The sequence below is a fragment of the Piliocolobus tephrosceles genome, chromosome 4 (genome assembly GCF_002776525.5).
Source record: "Piliocolobus tephrosceles isolate RC106 chromosome 4, ASM277652v3, whole genome shotgun sequence".
NCBI lineage: Eukaryota > Metazoa > Chordata > Mammalia > Primates > Cercopithecidae > Piliocolobus > Piliocolobus tephrosceles.
Genome location: NC_045437.1, coordinates 30,641,652 through 30,664,728, shown reverse-complemented (window position 1 = coordinate 30,664,728; position 23,077 = coordinate 30,641,652). Strand labels below are relative to the sequence as shown.

General features: G+C 37.3%; 1 protein-coding gene across 2 annotated transcripts in view; it reads right to left on the bottom strand.

Annotated features, from left to right (window-relative positions):
- CDH6 (cadherin 6) overlaps positions 1 to 23,077 on the bottom strand; it is a 136,882-nt gene that overhangs the window by 10,490 nt on the left and 103,315 nt on the right. For both annotated transcript variants that reach the window (XM_023216590.2, XM_023216591.2), the window contains 6 exons: positions 20,450 to 20,744; positions 17,319 to 17,438; positions 15,092 to 15,259; positions 12,409 to 12,596; positions 9,283 to 9,536; positions 1,225 to 1,361 (listed from right to left, as the gene is read on the bottom strand). In XM_023216590.2, coding sequence (XP_023072358.1) covers positions 1,225 to 1,361; positions 9,283 to 9,536; positions 12,409 to 12,596; positions 15,092 to 15,259; positions 17,319 to 17,438; positions 20,450 to 20,744 — 1,162 coding nt within the window. The remainder of the gene's footprint in view (positions 1 to 1,224; positions 1,362 to 9,282; positions 9,537 to 12,408; positions 12,597 to 15,091; positions 15,260 to 17,318; positions 17,439 to 20,449; positions 20,745 to 23,077) is intronic.

Genomic DNA, 23,077 nt, shown 5'->3' with positions numbered 1-23,077 from the left:
TTTGCCCATATTGGTTACTATTCTACCAAATATCCTGTAGTCACTTCAAATCTCATGAGTTATATTGACAGAGAATACAAATGTAATAAACTATTCGATACGGAATATTTCACACTAGATACCCAAAGTGAGCTAAAAATGTTTAGAACTTTTAAAATTAAACACAAAAACTAAAAAGTGAGCTATACTTTAGAAGCCTAGTTTTGTTGTTGTTGTTGTTGTTTGGAGTTTGAGTCTCACTCTGTTGCCCAGGCTGGAGTGCAGTGGAGTGATCTTGGCTCACTGCAAGCTCCGCCTCCCAGGTTCACACCGTTTTCCTGCCTCAGCCTCCCAAGTAGCTAGGACTATGGGCACCTGCCACCTTTTGTAGTTTTAGCAGAGACGGGGTTTCACCGTGTTAGCCAGGATGGTCTTGATCTCCTGACCTCATGATCCGCCTGCCTCGGCCTCCCAAAGTGCTGGGATTACAGGCGTGAGCCACCACGCCCGGCCTAGAAGCCTAGTTTTAAACATTGAAATTCTATTTTAAAGATGGTTTTTCACTTATATTCTTCAGCTCGTACATTGTATTGACCATCTACATTAGTTTTCATTGTGTATAATCATTTTATTTAAAGCATTCTTTTGGCACTATTGTTCTTTGCCTTCAATTTCATGGGGGCTACCATAAAATTCATTCTAATCATTTTATTGATTACTTGGTGATTTGTATTAGTCACTTTGGTATACCATGGAACAGTGATAATTTATATCTCTTAATTCTGTAAAGACTTCGAAATAGAAATTCTATAGTAAGCTAGAGAATTGATATCTAAAAAATTTCTAAACAATGCCCACATTTTACAATATACTTGACCACTCTCATCTTTTGCCCCCACACGCAATGTCTAATTGAGAGTCTGTTTTTTTTCAGCTGTTTATGTAATGTTCTAATTTATAAGCTTTTTGGAATTAAATCCACCGAGTACCAATTCAATCTCATTTGTGAGATACATTCCCATTTTATTGTTTCCAAACCATAGAACTTTCATGGTTGCCTCTCCATTTATGTATAATCCAGTGAATATATAGAAGCAGCATTACTGCTAATCACTCCAGAGCTCTTTCCCTAAATATATATCAAGTGGGATTGTCAATACATGGTGACAAGCTATGCTGTGCCAGCCCTTGCTGGGACACTCAGTCTATTAATGGGGGACAGCAGTGGTATTAGGTAGGACTTACTGATTTCTGTTGCTATCACTGTAATGTTGTGCCATAGCAGTGTTTCTCGGTCAAGAAGTTTCGATGTAAAAATTGAACCATTTCCAGAATCAATGTTGAATATTCTGTCCATATCTGTGTGCCGATCTACAGAGTACCTGAAAATGCAGAGTGGAATTAAGAAAGGCTTTTCTTTCTATTTCCTATTCTCACATCATAGAACATCATAACACATCTGGTACACAACATGTCCCAGAGTATCTGTGGCATGAATTTTTTTCCATCTCTAGTGCATATTTGAATATCTACAACTTGACATTAAGTAAAATATTTTGAGAAATTAGTTCTTCACAATGGAGGTCTTAATAGTAAACTCACTAGACAAGTTGCATGACTTTGAGGATCACCATTACATTTTCTTTTCTAATATGTATAAATTTGGATCAAGTTTATATAGTAATTGTTTCATTTTTAACTCAAGTTTTTACAACCTGAGAACTTTAATATGTGTGTGTGTGTTTGTATGCATATGTAGGGTGTTGGTTATTTTTCTACTTTCCATTTAATTTAAAAAATCATCTGTTGAAATAAGCAAAAGACGGCTAGTGTGGCCAAGGTTAGTGAGGCTGAAGAGGGAGATAGGAGATGAGACTGGGGAGAGAGCCAGAGTCTAGACTGCAGAAGGCTGTGGCAAGGAGGTGGAATTTATTCTAAATGCAACGCGAATCTACCCAAGGGTTTTTTGTTTGTTTGTTTTGAAATGTGGTCTCACTCTCTCACTCTGTCACCAAGGCTGGAGTGCAGTGGCATGATCTTGGCTCACTGCAACCTCGACCTCCCAGGCTTGAACCATACTCCCACCTTAGCCTCCCGAGTAGCTAGGACCACAGGTGTGTGCTACCATGCCCTAATTTTTTGTATTTTTTGTAGAGACAGGATTTGGCCATTTTGCATGGGCTGGTCTTGAACTCCTGAGCTCAAGTGATCCACCTAACTCGGTCTCCCAAAGTGCTGGGATAACAGTCATGAACCACCATGCCTGGCTACAAAGGGTTTTAAGCAGGGGAGTGCCACAATCTAAATTATGGTTAATAAAGATCACTGGTTGAATTGAGGAGAATGCTTGGACAGTGCTGCCACAAACAGAGAAAAAAGGAGCGAAAAACAGGATTCAGGGAAGATGGGTAAGTTCCATTTTTGCTATGCTAAGGCTGAAGTCCCTGAGAAAAGTACAGGAAGAAATATCTAGTCTGAAGCTCAAGATCAAGATCTGGACTGATCCCAGATTTCCTATTCAGCTGTCCAAGAAAACAATGTCCAGTGGAGGAAGAAAAACACTAAAGACAGAATCATTTACATCACTTAAATCAGTGGGAGACCAGAGACACACAGTGGTGCCTGGAACAGATGAGGAACTTGATAAATATTTAAGAAGGAGAGTTTGAATACATTCAAGGAAAACCAAGAGAAGCATTTGGAAACCAAACATTCCAACCCTAATACTGGTGGAAGACTAGTGGATTTTGAGAAATGTTGTCTTATTTATAAATGTATTACTAGTTTTTAGAACAGCTATGTGATACAGTTTGGCTCTGTGTCCCCATCCAAATCTAATCTCGAATTGCAATCCCCATGTGTCAAAGGAGGGGCCTGATGGGAGGTGATTGTATCATGGGGCAGACTTCTCCCTTGCTGATTTTGTGATAGTGAGTGAATTCTCATGAGAGCTGATGGTTTAAAAGTGTAGTGCTTCCCCTTACCTTTCACTATGATTACAAGTTTGCTGTGGCCTCCTAGCCATGCTTCCTGTACAGCCTGTAGAACTGTGAATCAATTAAACCTCTTTTCTTCGTAAATTACTCAGGCTGAGGTAGTTCTTTATAGCAGTGTGAGAATGAACTAATACAGAACATTGCTACCAGGAAAGTGGGGGACTGCTATAAAGATAGCTGAAAATATGGAAGCAACTTTGGAACTGGGTAACATGCAGAGGCTGAAACAGATTGGAGGGCTCAGAAGAAGAAAGAAAGATGTGGGGAAGTTTGGAACTTCCTAGAGAATTGTTGAAAGGTTTTGACCAAAATGCTGACAATGATATGGGCAATGAAGTCCAGGCTGAGGAGGTCTCAGATGGACATGAGGAACTTATTGGGAACTGGATTAAAGGTCACTCTTGCTTTGCTTTAGCAAGGAGATTGGAGGTGTTTTGCATCTGCCCTAGAGATCTGTGGAACTTTGAACTTGAGAGGGATGATTTAGGATATTTGGCAGAAGTTTCTAAGCAGCAAAGCTTTCAAGAATTGATCTGGCTGTTTCTTAAAGTGTATACTCATATGTGTGAACAAAGAGATGATGTGAAACTGGAACTTATATTTAAAATGGTGACCATGTGGTAGAAAAGAAAGATCCATTTTCTGGGGAGGAATTCAAGCCTGCTGCGGAAATTTCCATAACTAAAGAGGAGCCAAATGTTAACAGCCAGGACAAGGGGGAAATGTCTCCAGGGCATTTCGGGAACCTTGATTGTAGCCCCTTCCCTCACAGGCCCAGAGGCATAGGAGGAAAAAAAATGGTTTCATGGGCAAGGCCTAGGGCCTAACTGCTCTGTGCAGCCTTGGGACATGGCATCCTGTGTTCCAGCCACCCCAGCCCCAGCTGTGGCTAAAAAGGGCCAAGGTACAGCTCAGGCTGTGGCTTCAGAGGGTGCAAGCCCCAAGCCTTGGTGGCATCTACATGGTGTTGGGCCTGAAGGTATGCAGAAAGCAAGAAGTTGAGGTTTGGGAATCTCCACCTAGATTTCAGAGGATATATGGAAATGCCTGGATGTCCAGGCAGAAGTCTGCTGCAGTGGTGGAGACCTCATGGAGAATCTCTACTGGAGCAGTGTGGAGGGAAAATGAGGGGTTGGAGCCCCCAAACAGAATCCCCACTGGGGCACTGCTTAGTGGAGCTGTGAGAAGGGGGCCACTCCCTTCCAGACCCCAGAATGGTGGATCCACCAAAAGCTTGCACCATGAGCCTGGGAAAGTTGCAGGCACTCAATGCCAGCCTATGAAAGCAGCCTCAGGGGCTGTATCTTACAGAGCCACAGGAATGGAGCTGCCCAAGGCCATAGGAGCACACCCCTTTATCAGTGTGCCCTAGAGGTGAGACATGGAGTCAAAGGAGATTATTTTGGAGCCTTAGGATTTAACGACCGCCCTGCTGGATTTCAGTCTTGCATGGGGCCTGTAGCCCCTTGGTTTTGGCCGATGTCTCCCTTTTTGAGTGGGAACATTTACCTAATACCTGTAACCCCATTGTATGGAAGTAACTAACTTGTTTTTTATTTTACAGGCTCATAGCTGAAAGGATCTGTCTTGTCTCAGATGAGACTTTGGACTTGGACTTTTGAGTTAATGCTGGGATGAGTTAAGACTTTGGGGGACTGTTGGGAATGCATGATTGGTTTTGACATGTGAAAAGGACATGAGATTTGGGAGGGTCCAGGGGAAGAATGATATGATTTGACTCTGTGTCCCCACCCAAATCTGATCTCAAATTGTAATCCCCATGTGTCGGAGGAGGGACTTGGTGGGAGGTGACTGAATCATGGGGCAGACTTCCCTCTTGCTGTTCTTGTGATAGTGAGTAGTTCTCATGAGATCTTATGGTTCAAAAGTGTGTGGCACTTTCCCCTTCCTTTCCCTCTTCTTCTTCTGCTATGATTGTAAATTTCCTGAGGCCTCTTGGCCATGCTTCCTGTACAGCCTGTGGAAATAGGAGTCAATTAAACCTTTTCATAAATTACCAAGTCTTGGGTAGTTCTTTATAGCAGTGCAAAAATGGACTAATACACTATGTTTATGAGCAGGGTGGAGGTGGGGTATTACAGAGAAAACTGAAGAAAATTGATATGTTAAGGCCATTAGAAAAAAATTGCCCATTTCAGCTGGATTTTTAAAACTTTATGAGGTTTAAAAACATTGCCTCAGTAGAAATTCAATTTAAGTAAATGACCTACCGAGGCAGACATACGTGGAATCATTATGAGTGCTCTAAGAAAAATAAATCCTTGTTACTAATTTGCCGTAGTATACTGCATCCAAGATTCTACTTGAATATGTTATTTTGGTTTAAAACACAAGTAGTGAATTATAATGAACAATATATTTTATCTTCATAAAATTTATTTTTATTATCTAGTGAGTATCTAAATGAAATAGATATTCAATTATTGTAGGCCATTTAAACCTGATTTTAAAGATAATTAATGAAGTTCACAATGGGTGTAATATTAAGTTGAATTGGAATTTCAGTTTGAATGTATATAAACTTATGTTTTTATTATCAAAAGGGTTGAAACAAATGAAACAGCTATTGTTTTGCCATTTATGTCATGAATCAATATTTATTAAGAATTTAGGCAACAGTATTGTACTTACTTGATCACGTATTATTTTAAATTTGAGAATGACAGATATTTATAGCACATAGTTAATTACAAAAAGGAAACCTCAATATTCATAGACTTTGTAAGAAATTTTATAATTATCTATATACATATTTTTTTCTCATGGAAAATGCTAAGCTTAAGATGTGCTGTTTCTGTAAGCTCTTACAATTACATACAGCAATAATCTTGTTTTGTTCTTTTCCCCTTGCTATAGTTTTAAATTTTACAAGTAATTGTATTTTCCTATCAAGCCTTGACATAAAGGGTAAGAGGTGAGAATTTTTAGTTGAAGGCAGCTTTCAATTTGAAAGAGAAAGTAACTATTTAGGAAATAACCAAAATTGTATTTTTTCTTTGTGTTGGGACATTTAAAAATTAATAGAAAATCTAAAATGCCCACATCATTTAGGAAAGATGCTTGTACACAAGCCTTGCTTGTTTGTTGTTTTTTCCTTCCAAGGTAATTTAAATTTATATCAAGGATATTTATTGTCCAATCACATTAATTGTAATTATTACTGATAAGAAACAAGATAATCAATCCCATCATGATTATAGCAGTTCCTTCTGTTAGGTAGCTCTTTTTTTTTTTTTTTTCTAGGACTTCATTGTATTCTGTGATTAAATAATTTGTCTTCTAATGTATCCTCAAGTCAGGAAGATTTGTGGTTTTTCCTGGAAAGGATGTATGTTTGCATAAATTTTTCATAATTTGTATGTATAGTGACATATTATAAGATTATTTCACAGAAACCAAAGGGAATTTGAGATGAAGTTATTAGAAGAAAATAATTTTATGTGATTAAAGAATTAAAGATTTGTACCTGCATAATGATAAATCAGTGCTCTGAGGAAGAATTCTCTAGTGTTAATTTTGCACCAACCATATTGTCTAGCAGTTAGTTGTTCAACATTTATGTCTTGAATAATCAAAAATTATGTATGAATGTATTTTTCTAATATAAGAATGAATTTTATCCTATAAAAGGACACTGGAATACCATTTATATACCAATATATCTATAAGTATTTCTAGTCTTAAATGTATATGTATCAAATCCATATGTACCAAGGAAAGGCTGGCAGCAAAAAGCTTAAAAATTAGCTGACAGCCAACATAATCTGACATGCTAACTACTTTCTTTCATAAAACAGAAAATAATGCAGTGGGTAAAAATGGTATTTGGTATAAAAACTAATATAGATATGGAAATATTGCCTGAATTCGCAGAACATTCTCGCTTTTAATTAAAAAAATGTTGATCTATCAAGGAGATAACCAAAGCTCATATTTGTAAACTTCTAGCATTAACACTTTCAAATTGAATTTGATACTTACTTGCTAAGATTTTTTTTCCTTATGCAGTTACAATAAACTCCAAGAGAGTAGTTGTGAAAATACTTACACATGCATTAGTGAAAACTATATTAGTGAAAGCTATATTAGTGAAAACCACATTCATTTTCCTTATTAACAATATTAAATGTATGTGGAGAAACACTTGATCCATGGAGCTCACATGGTTGACCATAGCCCAATTCAAAGTGTCTTATAGATAGTCCAGTAGGATGATAAAACAAGAGTTTATTTGCCCAGTGATTTAAAATTGTTCCCTGAAAGTAAGCCAGGAATTTTTGTGTTTGAGATGTAGGGCTTGTCATAAGGTTTTATTTGAACAAAGGGCTCAACTGGGAAAAGTTGGAAAATGACTGCTGCCTTAGAGCCCCAAATTCTTTTATCTGCAATAATAATCTTCATGTAGCAGCTAGTGTTATCCTTTTAAAATGGAGTTTTAGATTAGTTAACTCTTATACTCAAAGGTTTCCAGTGGCTTCTCATCTCAATCAGAACAAAATCCAGTCTGTACCATGAACTACAAAGCCCTACAGGACCTGCCACACTCCTCATCAGCTATCAAACCTCTCTGGCGCCTCGTATCTGACCTCGCCTCCCTCGCTCACTCTCTTTCAGTTGCGGAGGCCTCCTCGCTGCTCTTTCAACTGTCAAGGAAGCTCTGGTATCAGACTTACCCTTGCTTTTCTCTCTTCTTGGAATGTCCTCCCCCAGCATCAACATGGTTCGCCCTTTAATTTCTTCTTGGAATGTTCTCCCCTCAGCATTAACATGGCTTGCCCTTTAATTTCATTCAAATCTTTACTAAATGGTCCCCCACCAAGAATGCCAAACCTGACCCCATTATCTAAAATAGTACTCCAGGTGCTCTTTATTTCCTTATTCTGCCTTATTTTCCTGCTTAAAATTTACTTTCGCCTGATGTATTACATATTTATTGTTTGTCTATTTCTGCTTGCCCCAATTAGAATGTAAGCTTCATGGGATCAGTGCTGTATTCCCTAGTGCCTAGAGTGTACCTGGCACTTGGCTGGCACCTTGACCAGAATCTATTTGTGAACTCACTGGCGAGAGTTTCTCTAGTTTTTCAGTCTGCTTACTTTGTTTATGGGGAATAATTGACACAATGCTATTCTGGTCTAGCACTTTTCTTGAACTCCTGACCTCAAGTGATCTGCCCACCTTGGCCTCCCAAAATGCTGGGATTACAGGCGTGAGCCGCCGCGCCCAGCTAGTACTTTTCTCATTTAGTCAACTAAGCTACTGGCTGAAGGCTGGAGGTTGGTTGACTCCAGCATTTTTCTGTTAAGATCTGAGAATACTGAAGCATCGGTGGTCCCAAAGAGCAATAAGGCCTTATTGTAACATGATTTACAACTAAGGTGTAAGGAAAGCATGGGAAAACAGAACTAGTTTACATAGCATACATTTGGACTCTGTTGTATTAATTTCCCTAGGATTTCACAGACGTATATCATGAAACAATTCTTGTTTTTATCTACATAAACAAAAGGAAAAATGCATCTGAATGGAGGATAATTCTGTCTTTTAGGTGTTACATGATAGGTTTTTCTACACTTGAAAAACAGGCTCTCAATCCCAGTGCTTGCTTTGTTAAAAATCATACTTTTTCTTTGCCACTCTTTGACAAATCTTAAACTTAAAAAAATCTCAAACCTTGAAAAATAATCCCAGGTTATTTAGCCACATCACCTTATACTACTTCTATTTAAGCAGTAAACTCCTTATAGCTTGCTTTCCTTCCCAAATTTGTGTTTTTTTAAGGTTTATACAGTCAGCCCCGTGTATCCACAGGTTCTGCAACTGTGGATTCAACCAAGTGGAAATCAAAAATGTTTGGAAAAAACAAGAAGCAAACAACAAAAAATAGTACAAATAAAAACATCAAGATAACTATTTACATAGTATTTGCATTGAACTAGTACTATAAGTAATCTAGAAATGACTTAAAGCATAGGGAAGGATGAGCTTTGGTTGTTTGCAAATCTGTGTCATTTTATATAAGCAACTTCCGGATTTGTGAATTTTAATATGAGGGTGGTCCTGGAACCAATCCCCCAGGGATAACAAGGGACTACTGTACTTCTGCCAAAATAATATTTATGCAGTGAGCAAAGACAGTTAAAGGTGTGTTTAGAATAGTTTTTTCAGGAAAACATAATTGTCTAATTGGAACAAAAGGGATTCATCTTTTCTAAAGTGCAGGCAGATATTTGAATATAAATTGACTGAAGCTTATGAAACAGACACATCACGGAGGCGTGCTTACTTGACAGGATTCCTGGCAGCATCTGGATCTTGGGCTGTGACGGAGCCTATTGTGGTGTTTATCTGAGCATCTTCTCTTATTTGTAGGATGTAGGCCAGTTTGCTGAAGACAGGAGGCTCATCTACATCCTCCACCACAATTCTAACCGTGGCTGAATCTTTGAAAGGCCCCAAGTAGAGAAATCGTGGCTCAACATGAGGATTGGAGGCTTCCACTTTAAGGGTATACACTTTCTTCTTTTCAAAGTCCAAGAGCTTGGGGTGGGGGGTGGAGGAAGAAGTGATATATTTAAAGCAGCCAAGACACAGAAAGCCAAGACATGAAACATTTTTGGTGTAAATCACTGATAAATGAATGGAATCATATTGCTTAGGGAAACACATTAGTGTGATATTGGGCAAAGGGAGAAAAGATAAGATGTATTTTTTTTTCTTACATCTAGGCTGTTAGGCAGGAAACGATTATAAAGTTTGTGAAGGAGTTCAGATGCCACACAGCCCTGAAAAGTGTATGGGCTGAGACCGTGCCTGCTGTTGACTTAAAAGTGGGTCCTGAGGTACAAGGCATTATACCAGGCAGGAAGGACACTTGGAAGCAGGAGTCTGGTAGAGTCCACTCTGTCCCCACTTAAAAAATACTCATGTTTCACTAGAGTGGGCCATCAGGGGCAAGCTGGCAAATACACAGTGTGTTATTCCATGTCAGATGTTCTCACATCTGGCTTTTTTTTTTTTTTTGAGACGGAGTCTTGCTCTGTCGCCAGGCTGGAGTGCAGTGGCGCAATCTCAGCTCACCGCAACCAGGCCTCCAGATTCAAGCGATTTTCCTCAGCCTCCCAAGTAGCTTGGACTACAGGCACATGCCACCAGGCCCAGTTAATTTTTGTATTTTTAGTAGAAACGGGGTTTCATCATGTTGGCCAGGATGGTCTTGATCTCTTGACCTCATGATCCACCTGCTTTGGCCTCCCAAAGTGCTGGGATTACAAGTGTGAGCCACTGTGCCAGCCGTATCTGGCTTTAATTACACCAATGAGTATTTAAAACTGGCCAATGTCTTGGCCCCACCCTGGACCATTAAACCAACATATTGGGGCATGCAGATTAAAATCTACATGATTAAACACTTCCCCCAGTGATTCTATGGTGCAGCCAGAATTGAGAGCCACAGGTTTGCATTGTGAATCCCTCATCATCATTCAAAAAAACATAGATTAAAGTTTTTTTTTTTTTTTTGCATGCGGTAATGAAATATTCCAAATGGTATCCTGAAAAGGGCATTGGGCTAATTATTTGCCAAAGAAAGTAAAGATCATTGTTGTCAATATGGTAACCTGAAAAGGGCATTGGGCTAATTATTTGCCAAAGAAAGTAATGATCATTGTTGTCAAGGGTCTTTAGGAAAAGTAGCTCTGCTTTTGGAGACATGGTGAACCCAAATGCTTATTGCTGACTTTTAGTTTTTGATGATAATATGACAAGGCTCACTAGAAACACAATTAATCAAGACGTTAGTGAATGTGATTTAGTTGTCTAGGCAAAATTTCAGTTCAAATCTGATAAGGCACCAAGAAAATTAAAAAGGTTAATGCACACTAATGGGCTTCCTAATTATATTACAGTTTAAAACATTAGTCTGAGTGTCACTTAAACATGTTTTATTGTGTTTTCAGATATTAAGACACGTAATCCTAAGCTTGGGAGGAAAAAAGTCTCTGTTATTTACATCCACCGATGCTTATATTTACCAGAAAAGATAATAGTATGCTAAAGGAGAGAGAAAATATTACACCATACATGATAAAAGTGAAATCATAAAAAGTTAACCAAAATTAATATTTTTAGTCTTGAAGCATACAATTCATTGGTTTTTAATTTTTGCCATATTTTTGTATACTACTCTGTGGTGCTAGACAATTTGGGGGATAAAATAATGAATGAGTACTTTGGAAAAAAATAGAAATCAGAACATAAAAGATTTATTGTTGTGTTCCAAAAAGTAGCTAAAGAGGTCACAGGAAATTTATGGTATTTAATTTAAATTTGTTATGGTATTTAATTTAAACTTGTGATCTTTATATATCCTCTTTCTGTGATGCAAGTCATCTTGATCACTGCTTGCTGTACTCTTTTCCTTCACAGCATGCATCACAATTTGTAGTAATGTATTTGTTTGTTTGTTTACTTGGCTCTTCGTCTGTTTCCCCCTAGACTGGAAGTACCATGAGGGCAGAGAACGTTTGTTGTATGTACCAGTGCACCTCCAGCACCTAGAGCAGTGTCTGGCACTGTTTATTTACTGTTCATTTAAAGTATTTACTTAATGTATTTTTATGAATATCATTTGTTTATATTACTTATTTACTTAGGAGGTTCCTAATAAAAATTCATTGGATGTATAGAATTACATGAATGCATATTATTTTAGGTTCCTGAAAGCCAACCCAAGAGATCTCATTGTCATTAGAATTGACTTTCTTTCTTCCTTCCTTTCTTTCTTTCCTTCCTTCCTTCCCTCCCTCCCTCCCTTTCCTTCCTTCCTTCCTTCCTTCCTTCCCTCCCTCCCTTCCTTCCTTCTTTCTTTCTCTTTCTTTCCCTTTCTTTTTCTTTCCTCTTTCTTTCTTTCTTTCTTTCTTTCTTTCTTTCTTTCTTTCTTTCTTTCTTTCTTTCTTTCTCTCTCTCTGTCTCTCTTTCTTTCTTTCTTTCTTTTTTTTTTGAGACAGAGTCTCACTCTGTCACCTAGGCTGGAGTACAGTGGCGTGATCTCACTGCAACCTCTGCTGCCCAGGCTCAAACAATCCTCCTGCCTCAGTCTCCAGAGTAGCTGGGATTCCAGGCACCTGCCACCACGCCTGGCTAATTTTTGTATTTTTAACAGAGATGGGTTTTGCCATGTTGGTCTCAAATTCTAGGACTCAAGAGATCCTCCTGCCTCGGCCTCTGAAAGTGCTGCGATTACAGGCGGGAGCCACCATGCCTGGCCAGAATTGGCATTTTTTTCTGAAAATAATAAGTCAAATAAAAATCTAAAGGAATGTTTATGTGAGACATAATTGCCCCTGGTAACTTAGAAACTGGAGAAAGGTAAATGGGTTCACTTTGTATGGTGTTTAAGAAGTGGCATTACCTTTTTGACAGTTATAATCCCTTCCTGGGTTTCCTGGTCAGTGATGACATCAAACATATCCAGCCCCTCACCATCTGTGATGCTGTACTCAATTTCAGCATTTTCTCCCACGTCAGCATCGCTGGCTTTGATTCTGCCAATTGGTGTACCCGGTGGAGAAGATTCAGGAGTTTTAAACTGGTATGAACCTATTAATCACCAGACAGATATAAGTCAAACATACACTAACCATAGTCTATTATCATAAAAACAAAACCTATTCTCTAACAGTTCTTTAAGACACTACCATCAGGTAGATTTGTGCTTTCCTCAAAATAACTAACGGTGGCCTGTTCTTCTTATGTCTACTTTCATGGTTGTTAAGAATGTTTCTTCTATTTCATGACCTGTCTCCTTGCAAATGGAGAACACTCTTCTTGTCCTGTAAATAGGCTCCAAAGTTTATGGTGTGATTGTGAGAACAGCTGAACTGCTACAGGAGGCACAGAAGGCTTCCAAGCCCTTTGTTAACTTAATCTAACAGAGTAGAGAAGAATTTAATCTGAACTGTGACTTTAAGTTAATTACTAGGTATTCTTTAAAAGAGTTCTTTCCACCATTGCTAATAATAACTGGAGGTGGAAAGAAATTATAGCAAGTTGGAAGCTGTATCCAAGTAGATATTCTTTTACTCCTACATGGAGCTGGACCTAGTTGCAGAATTTGAGATATAGGTAAATACATTAAGTGATAAAACTCCTACTTTTTTTCTTTTGACTCCTAAATTTTATTATTTTATGCATAGGTTTCTTCCATACTTACATTTGTATTACTAATTCGAAACCTATGTTTCCTAAACAGAAACTTTTTTTTTTTTTAAATATGCTCCTGTTGCAAACTTAGTTTAGAGAGACTACATATGAGTTACAGTTTAGATTGGCCAGACCACGATGTACTTAGCACCAAAAATATAAAATAGTAAAACCAAAGCTTATTCTACCCTTTTCCATTACATTTTGTCAACCATTTATACAAATGATTTGAAAAGAATTTAAACAGTCTATGGCACTACTAAAATGTAGGCATTCAATAATAGTAATCCCCTAAGTAATGAGTTCATACTTGGTAAAATGATAAAGCAGGTTAACTCAAGTATGCAACTCAAAAAGAGCATTTTTTTTTTTTTTTTTTTTTCCCAGACAGGGTTTCCTCCTGTTGCTCAGGCTGGAGTACAGTGGCATGATCACGCTTACTGCACCCTCAAACTTCTGGGCTCAAGCAATCCTCCCACCTCAGCTTCCTGAGTAGCTGGGACTGCAGGTGCACACCATCATGCCTGGCTAATTTCTTTTTACTTGTTGTAGACACAGGTTCTCACTATGTTGCCTCAGCTGGTTTTGAACTCTTGGCCTCATGTAGTCTTCCTCCCTCAGGCTCCCAAAGCTCTGGGATTACAGGAATGAGTTGGTGCACCCCAGGTTAAGTATTTCTCTAGTGTTTTCAACTTCCATTTTTAGGGCCTCCTGTCCCTTTCTATCTTCTCCCCTCCCTTGCCTTGGCATATTGCTCAATAGCAAGTCACAGGCTATCTAAGCAGAGCAGAATGAGTTACAAATTCCTGTGGTCCCAGGGTGGGGGATGGTGGGGGGCGGGTGCAGGAATCCTTTTCTTATTCTTCCCCAGGGAATCTCCATATTAAAAAGGAGGTTTTGGGCAAACTGTTGGTGATCCTAATAGTTTTCATTTCAGGCCTGTGTAAAGGAAATGGTAGGCCTCACAGAACCTTTCTTCAACTTGTTATATATTCTTTAATTAGCTCTGATCTTTGTGCATTTAGCTAACTCTGATTAAAAACTTGAAAAAATAAAGAAAATAAAACTACTTCCTGTTGATTCATGTATGTCTCTATTCTAAAGGAAGCCCGTATTAGCTGATTAGTTTTTTTAAAATGCCATGATAGAATGAGTGGGTTTTCTATTTAATAATTGAGATAGCTTTTGTAGGAGATCATGGTCCCAAAGGGATTTTGTTCCTGGAAGAAAAGTTATGTTAAAACCAGTTCCCTCTTGGGTAGCTTTTTGTGAGAATTTTTAGCATACTTCTGATACCAAGTTGGTATTCATGGATGTTGTTTTTCCTTCTTCTTCCTTCTTATCTAATCACGAGACTTAATGATTTTGGAGACGACTTTCGGTATCTCAACTAACCATAATGTAGAAAACGATTTATGATTACAAATGGATTAAGTACCTAGTTACTTCCACAGTTGTATTTTTAGAAACAGTAAAATGATAAATCCTCCCCTTACAAAGCTTTGTGAGGATTTAAAAGAGATTACATGCCTGATTAAATTCACAAAACATAAAGTCAAATTTTTCCTAACAAATTGCAGCATGCTTGTATACATATGTTCTGCATGAGCAGATTTATGTCTGTGGTAGTTTTCTTAATAAGGAGAAATGAAACAATGATGTTGGCTTTACAACAACAGCAGAAATCACTCAGCTAATTACCAATACAGGAACATAAATGTTCACATTTCCTGAGCGTATGCCATGTTGTCAAATCATTTTTTAATAAAAGTACCAGTTCTTCTTAAGTCCACTAACTTTGACAACAATGATGACAATGAAAAATAAAAACTCTTAACGTTCAAGTTTTATAAAAGCACATTGAAGAAACTCATTCAATCAAATGTTCCTACTCTGGGGGAATCGGGGAGGGTTGTCGTTGACATCAGTCAATGTGATGTTCACAGTGGTGGTCCCAGATAATCCTCCCATCTGGCCGCCCATATCCTTGGCTTGAATCACCACTTGGTACTGCTCCCTGTTTTCTCGATCCATGTTGAGCAAAGCTGTCTTAATGATACCTGTGGATGTGAAATTTAAGAGTGCAAAGGGATGCATTAAGAATACTTTATGGAATCATTTATTTATGCAAACAAACATAAACTGTCACCCACAATATGCAGAATGCTATGCTGATGTCATGATGATATAAAAATAAGTATATACAGCCTTTATACTGAAGGATATTACAACCACACAGGGGAGATAGATACGTTAAAAGAAGCCTGTGATACAAGGAGAATAAAAATAAGTACAAGTCAGATTCTGCAATAGTATAGACTATTAAGGGTTATATGACACTCAATATTATAATTACATTATGGATGTACAAATATTAAGTGTTATAAGATGACACAGCAAAATCTAAACTGACTTGTGGTACAAAGGTGTACTACAATAGCTGCTTGATAAAAGACATTTAGGTGAATTATGAGGAAATTGTTAGGAAAGTCACATACTTGAACGACTCTTGAGTTTCCCATTATGAATTAACTAATTACCCCTCAGATACACCTACCATAATGAATGCTCTGAGGATTTTCTAAATTGTAAAACTATGGTCTTTAGAAAATAGAACATCAATTCTCTCATAATGATCATCTTGTATGATTCTAGAGAATTTTGAAATTAAGGTTCAAGGTCTTTCAGCCTTTTAGAATTCCTAAAGCTGACCGTGAACTTTAGTTCAACTGGCCCCAATGGCAACCAAAATTTTTAAGTTAGGTTAAATTTATCTCTGTTGTTAGGTCGTTATAAAATAGTTAAAGAACTTCTAAAAGTTTGCCCAGTTTCTATGTAACGTTTATGCTTAAATTAACTTTCTTTCAAATTTCACTGGAGAAGCCTTTATAACCTTCTGCAGAAACACATTCTAGTGCTTAACAACTAATGAAGCGAAAATATCTTTTTAAAATTTTTTAACAAGAATACTTCAGACAACAGATCAATTTTATTCATATAGTCCTGGCTTCAGTGAAAGTACAGCTGCTTTCTGTTCTCCAAATAATAGTACTTCTCTATTTAAATACGGGAGATCACCTTAGCCTTTTGTCCTTTAAGTTGAATAATTCTAATTTTTCATCCTCATTGTTTTTTCAACTCAACATATTCTTTCTCCTTGGGATTCTTTTCAAGTTCATTGCACCACTTAAAACAGAGATTTCCAACTGGATGTGGCAACCTAGGGAGGTTTTGATTTCTACCAAGAATAATGGATGTTTAAAAAATGTATAAAAGGAAATTGACTCATTATGATAAAAATATACATAGAATTTACTATACAATACAAATGATATTTGCTAAAAACAAATCATTATAAGATAGGTTGCTACTTTGTGGAGAAAATACAGAAAACAGAAAACTGAGATGTTGAAAAGAGGATTCCAGATGGCATTTCACTTTGATTAGGACTCCATCAGTTAGGATGGGCTAGACAATGATGTGATAACAAACAATGCAAAATCTGAGTGGCTTCACACAACTAAAGATTATTTTTCGCTCAGGCTCTGAGTAGGTAAGCAGGTAGCTTGGTTCACCATACCACTCAGACATTCAGGCTACAGACTACATCTCAACATTGGTTTCCATGATAACTGTGGCAAGGGACAGGAATGTGGCAGATTGTGTACCAGCTTTGAAAATTTTACTAAGAAGTGACTTGTATCATTATCACATTTATTCAACCAAATAAATCACATGGCTACATCTAGTTTCAGAGCAGAATAGAGAGACACAATCTTACTAAATAATTAGGAAAAGAAGATTCTGAATATCTGCAAACAGGCCAATAGCTATCAAAAAGGGGTTGACCTTTTAGCTTTGCCCCAAACTGGAAGAAAACTAAGGCAATACATAATTTTTCTCAATCTACTCCATAGAAAGGGTGGGTGAAAGATTCACTGCCAGATTTTTTGATTACAATGATTCAGATGTCATGTTTACAAATATATCATTAGTGTTTGGTGGATGTATGCAAGAAAATCCAGTCACACTGATTATTTTTATGAAAAAATATGCTAGCTCAGCTGAGCATGTCAATTAAAATTACAGATTATAAAAAGGAAGATCAAAAAGTCTAACCTGTTTCTGATTCAACTGAAAAATAGGGCTGTCCCTGTAGAATACTGTAGACAACTTTAGCACTGTTCCCATATGTTGGATCATCCGCATCTGTTGCAGTGACTTGGACAACAAATGTGCCTGTAATGACAGAAACATAAACTGAAAACACATCGAGAGTTCATGTCAATCTTTGACACACACCAAAACCAGCACGATCTTAATTTTGTACAGGAATATCATGCTGAGGAAGTCGAAAACTTTGGTAGGATGCTGGGTGAAAAAGGATTGGCTTCTTTACTGTAAAGAAATACAGTCAACATTTAGAAATATTGTTAAGGATTAGGTTACAGAGAAGCATGGGAATGATCATGACTTGGGGTGGAACTGATTACAACCCATCTCCAATGGCGGGATTTGACTAGACTCTTGCTTTAGTGATTCTTTTGAGTTCTCCTGGACAAAGTCAATCAGCATCTTGCTTCCTTTGTCCACAGGAATTAGTTTAGGAATTGTTCAGTCAGGGGCCACTCATGATTTTGCTGGAAATTCTGTCACAGATACTCTTTTTCTTGGACTGTAATGTGCTGATATACATTTGCAGCAGCTATTTTGTGATCTTAGAAATGCCAGCCTGAGGACAAAGCTGGATAGAATAGAAAATTACAGAAAAACGGCTAGAACTCAGATCAAATCCTGTCCAAAGCCCACTTTACTTTTTGACTTAAGTAATGTGATCAATAAATACTTATTTGTTGTTGTTTAAACTAGTTTGAGTTGGATTTCCAGTTACTTACCAATAAAAGCATTCTAAATGATAAATCCAATAATTCTAAACAGTTAAAACCTTAAAGACTGTAGTTATGGATTACATAAAGAATCAATGAATTGGAACAGCAGAGCACAAACATCTGGAATCTCTAATTCCAAAAGGTTATTATAATTAAATACACAAAGAACACTATTACATTTCAGATCAGCACTCTTATTTTAGTGACCACAGTTGCCTAATAATCTTCAAAGTATTCCTAACCCCCTGAAATTCCACATAAATTTTTATGTGTATGCCTACATGTCTATTTCACTGAGGAGAAATTCCATAGATTTTATATGATTCTCAAAGGACTCTGTGACTTCCCGAAAGGATGAGAGTCTCTCTAATTAAGATCACTTAATGGCTGTTTTTTTGTTATTTGTATCAGATAACCAGTAAGCATACTGCTGGAGTTCCTCTTTCCATGACAGAGGTAGGGAAGTTACATCCGGGGAATATTAGGAATTCTACATTGCTTTTGTAATATCTAGCCAATTTCCCTTATTGAAGAAATAGATTGTAGTATGTTAGGATTGGATGCCCTGAATGTATAGTGCTGATGCACAAAACAGAGTACCCACCCTTGTAATTTGGCAAGGGAGGTGGGGAGACTGAGAACATCTTATGATTTTAAGGTAAAAGTCAAGTCAACAAACACTCAAGTTCTTATTTAACATTAACACAAAATTTGATTGCTTTTAGAATATGATGTCTGGACATTTTAAATGTCTATTCATTGCCAGATATTGTACTAGGGGCTCTGCACCTGCTTTCTCATCTAATCCTCATGATAGCCCTTAGGAGTTGACATTTATTATTTATTTTTTCAAGATACAGAACTGGAGGATCAGAGAAATCAAATAATTTGCCCAAGGCTACACTGCTGGTTCTTAGTGGAGATAGTTTCAAATTCAGTTCTGTTTGATACTAAAGTCCATTTTTGTTCCCATGCTGTTGTGCCACTGCCTTTATGGAATTTCTTGAAGATGCCTTTCTATAATCACAATAATGAGATATCAATTAAGGATGATGAATATCAACATAACTGTGTGTGCAAACTGAAAAAAGCCTTTTTATTTTTCTCAAGACATATTACTGTCAACTACCCCTAAATGTTCGTAATACAAATTTAATTCTATAATGGCTTCAAAAGTGAATGGCACCCCCTAGAACTGTGCAGTGCAATACCTGCATATCTGGTTACAGTTGCCCTGAGTAATGCTGATGAAGAGACTATTCTTCATGAATTCTTCTGCCTTTTACCACATAGAGGAGAAACTGTTTTCCTGACAAATTTAAAGAATGCCATTCTATTGCTGCTATAACCAGTGAAGAAGAAGAAGAAGAAAAAAAATCCAATCATCTCCGTCTTTGCTTTTTGAGGCTTGCAATTTTTGTAACAAAACAAAGTGGCTTTAAATAATGAGAGAAGCAATTTCTTCATGAGAAAAATGTAGATGTTTTACAATGATTTCCATGGATTGGTTATTTTCTATGTCTTGGATCTGTGAACTACAATGTCTCTGATATCTAACTGACAGAATCATAATAAAGTTATTATGTAATTTCAGCCCTTTTGAATTTGACAGTGTGAAAATAAAAATAATGCTTTATATAAGTAGTTTAAAATTTGTCACTGTCTCCCATGAAGTATTTCAATGTGGCTAAGAGTGATGTCAGTAGAATTCTTTTTCTTAATTTAAATCCTATTTACTTCTCTCCATTTAAACAAATTAAATCCACTATTTGAAACAAGTAGTAGAATTGTGTATAAAATATTAATTCACTCTATGTATGTTATGGAAATCTTTTCATTTCCACCATGTAGTAAAGGATCCACTCCCTAGACATAATGTGCCTATTGTTTATGGATTAAAAAAATGTTCTTTGAATTTCCTTCCCAAATATAGAGTTACTAGTGGCTTAAATCAATTATCACTACTTTTTAGACTGGATTGTAAATTTAAGTTTTTATATTCTATTTGGGAGATTGTTACGTGGACCATAACACCCACGTGGGCTAAGCGAAGTGGAGAAGGTTGCTATCTTTCAGCCCAAGAAAGAGAATGGGCATTCAGGGCGGGAGAGAAAGGAGATGGTCTCTCTTTCGACCTCCCACTCCCACCCTGCCACTTTTCAGACCCTCTTTAGAGGAAATGTGGTTGTAAAAGTAATAACAAAATGAGACTAGAGTAATGTTAGGAAACATATGCATACATGGATTGAAGAAGTTAGCATCTAAATTCATGCAGTTCAGTACTTTGAGCTCATGGGATTCCTTATTCAGTGGATGCACCAGGGGAGAGCCAGTTTTTGGTTGAAGTCATGTCTCACTCACCGACATCAGACATTTCGGGGACAGTGGCTGTGTAAACCTCCTTGGTGAATATTGGTTCATTGTCGTTGATGTCATGGATCTTGATGATGAATTCCGACTCGGGCTCCACGGGTCTCCCTGTCCTTCTGTTTATAGCTTGAGCTCGAAGGATGTAAACAGGTTTTTCTTCCCTGTCCAGCCTCTTGGTGGCCTGTATGTCGCCTGTGTTTTCATTAATAATGAAGAGATCTCCTGCTCCATCTCCTGAAAGGATATATTTAAGTGATCCATCTCCTCTATCCTGGTCTGAATGTAACTAGTGTAGAAAAAAAAAAATTAAAGAAAGTAAAAGTCAAGCATGTGGTTCTAAACTGTTTTTGTCTTTTTGGTGCATGCTATGTTAACTTTTATTCAATCCTTTCTAAGGTGTACAGATTTTTTTGTTTTGTTTTGTTTTGTTTTTACTATTTATATAACCTCTCAATGGTAAATACCATGCATTAATGCACATGTTTCCTTATAATCATAGAATTTTTCAGACCTGGAACAGAGTTTGGGAGAGAATTTAGTAATCTTTATTTTGAAGAAAGGAAAACAAAAGGCAAGAGCAATAGCAAGGTGGCAAAGGACATATTAGGATGGCTGGAATGAAACTCTTTTCACGATTTTCCTATTTTTCACTATAGCTTTCACATTCCACTAATACACTCTTGTCCTCACTTGCATGTACACAAACATATTAGAGAAGCAATATCCTGTTGAGAAAAGGACTTTGATTTTTGAATCAGAGAGACTTGGGTATATTCTATTTCTACCTTACATTTATTATCTTCGTGAATTTAGGGAAGCTTGGCAACTTCCTTGAGTCTTTAGTAATGGAGATTATAATCATTTTTTTCTGGGAAGATGTGATGTTTATTTATTTATTTATGAAATTCAACTCAAAGCATTTGAGAAATATCCTAAGTGCTGCCACGGGCAATACCTTGAAAATCACCTGACTAGATTATTTACAGGTCACTTGGAACAGTAACATTTCACATTTAAACTTTAGTATAAGATAGGAAAGGACCTTCTAATAATTTGAGCCAACCTAAAATTGAAATAGTCTTATGAGTAGTGAGTTCCCTGCTCCTAAAAGTAATCAAGCAGAGATTCTGATGCCTAACTGTCGGTGAAATGGGTTTGGGTAAAAGGCGGAATTAAATGAATACTAAGGATACCATGGAAATAGAAGATGAGAATCCTAACTTGGATAAGTAGGATTCTTATTCATTTTTCCTTTCCCAGAGATTATATCCACAGTGCTGATCTCTTATTGTTTCCTAAATTCCCTTTTTCCCACCCAGCAAAAGGTTAGATGATACCTTTAGATGGTACCTAGACCTAACTATAGGTCTATAGGGCATATATATATACACACATATACATATACATACACATACACACACACACACACATATATATATAAATTCAGTCTGTAGGTTTTCAGATAATTTAACCCTATTTGCAAATTTTCAAAAAGTGCTTTTTACTGAGGAGGACTATTTATAAACTCCCAGAGTTTTAAGCATACACGGTATATAGAGAAGTTAGTCTTTGTGGGAAGGCTGCTATTCTCTACCTTGTTTCAACTCTGCCTAAACAGAGTATGGGCTATGCTACAACAACAGCAACAACAGCTACGCCAAGTCTTTCTCCTGTTGATTAATACTGCACAAAATGCTCGGAGAAGCATTACACATTTGAAAATAGACTCTTAGGGCAAAAAGAGACTTTAAAAATCATCTAACCTAGTCTAAAAGTATATTCCGTGGAATGTCATTTCCAGGAAGTGCTGAGGGAAAGAAATACTTTATATACGGCCTCTTTTTTAGAGTCACTGTTAACATGTCAGAGGCTCTAAGTGTCTGCAGTTTGAAACTATATTTGATTCTGTGTAATCTAGTTTACCCTTTCTTGTTGAAAGAATCCTTTTTGGGTATAACTTATATGGATATTCCCCATACCAGTTTTCCAAAAAAGACACTTTGGGAAACATGAACTAATTTAAAAATCCATCACTGTAGAGTCAAGAAAACCGAGAATCCGGTGCGTGCTGTGTTTCCAAAATCACACAGCTCATGGGAAAAGAATCTGAAGATTAACTCTTGAGCACAGGAAGAGGCTTTATAGATTATTTGGTGCAACTTCCTCATTTTTAGAGGTAGGGAAACTCTGTTTAATGTAACACAGCTAAAGCTAGTTAATCGTGGTGTTTGGGGAGGAGAATATTATTCATATAATTAGTAGCCTTGAAAGCAATTTGGCAGAAATAATGGAAGATAAATTCGAATGGGGAGGAAATTGCTTAGAAGTGAGATAAATGCAATCAGAAATGTAAAACAAGAGCATCCCATGATTTGAGCGATGGGATATGCTAAGGAAACGCTGAAACCATCATGACACACAAAGAGCCACTGGGGAAAGTTTAACTCTCCATCGTCAAATTCAAATGACTGAAGAGGCTCTTCAAAAGCTATTTCATTAACCCATGAGTAAGGAAACCAATGTCACCACTTGGCGGATCCTTGCTCTAGAGCAGCTGTGGTCAGCAGCCTGGCACAGTGCGGGGGGCACGGTCCTAGGCATTGAGCCACGTTCATTCTT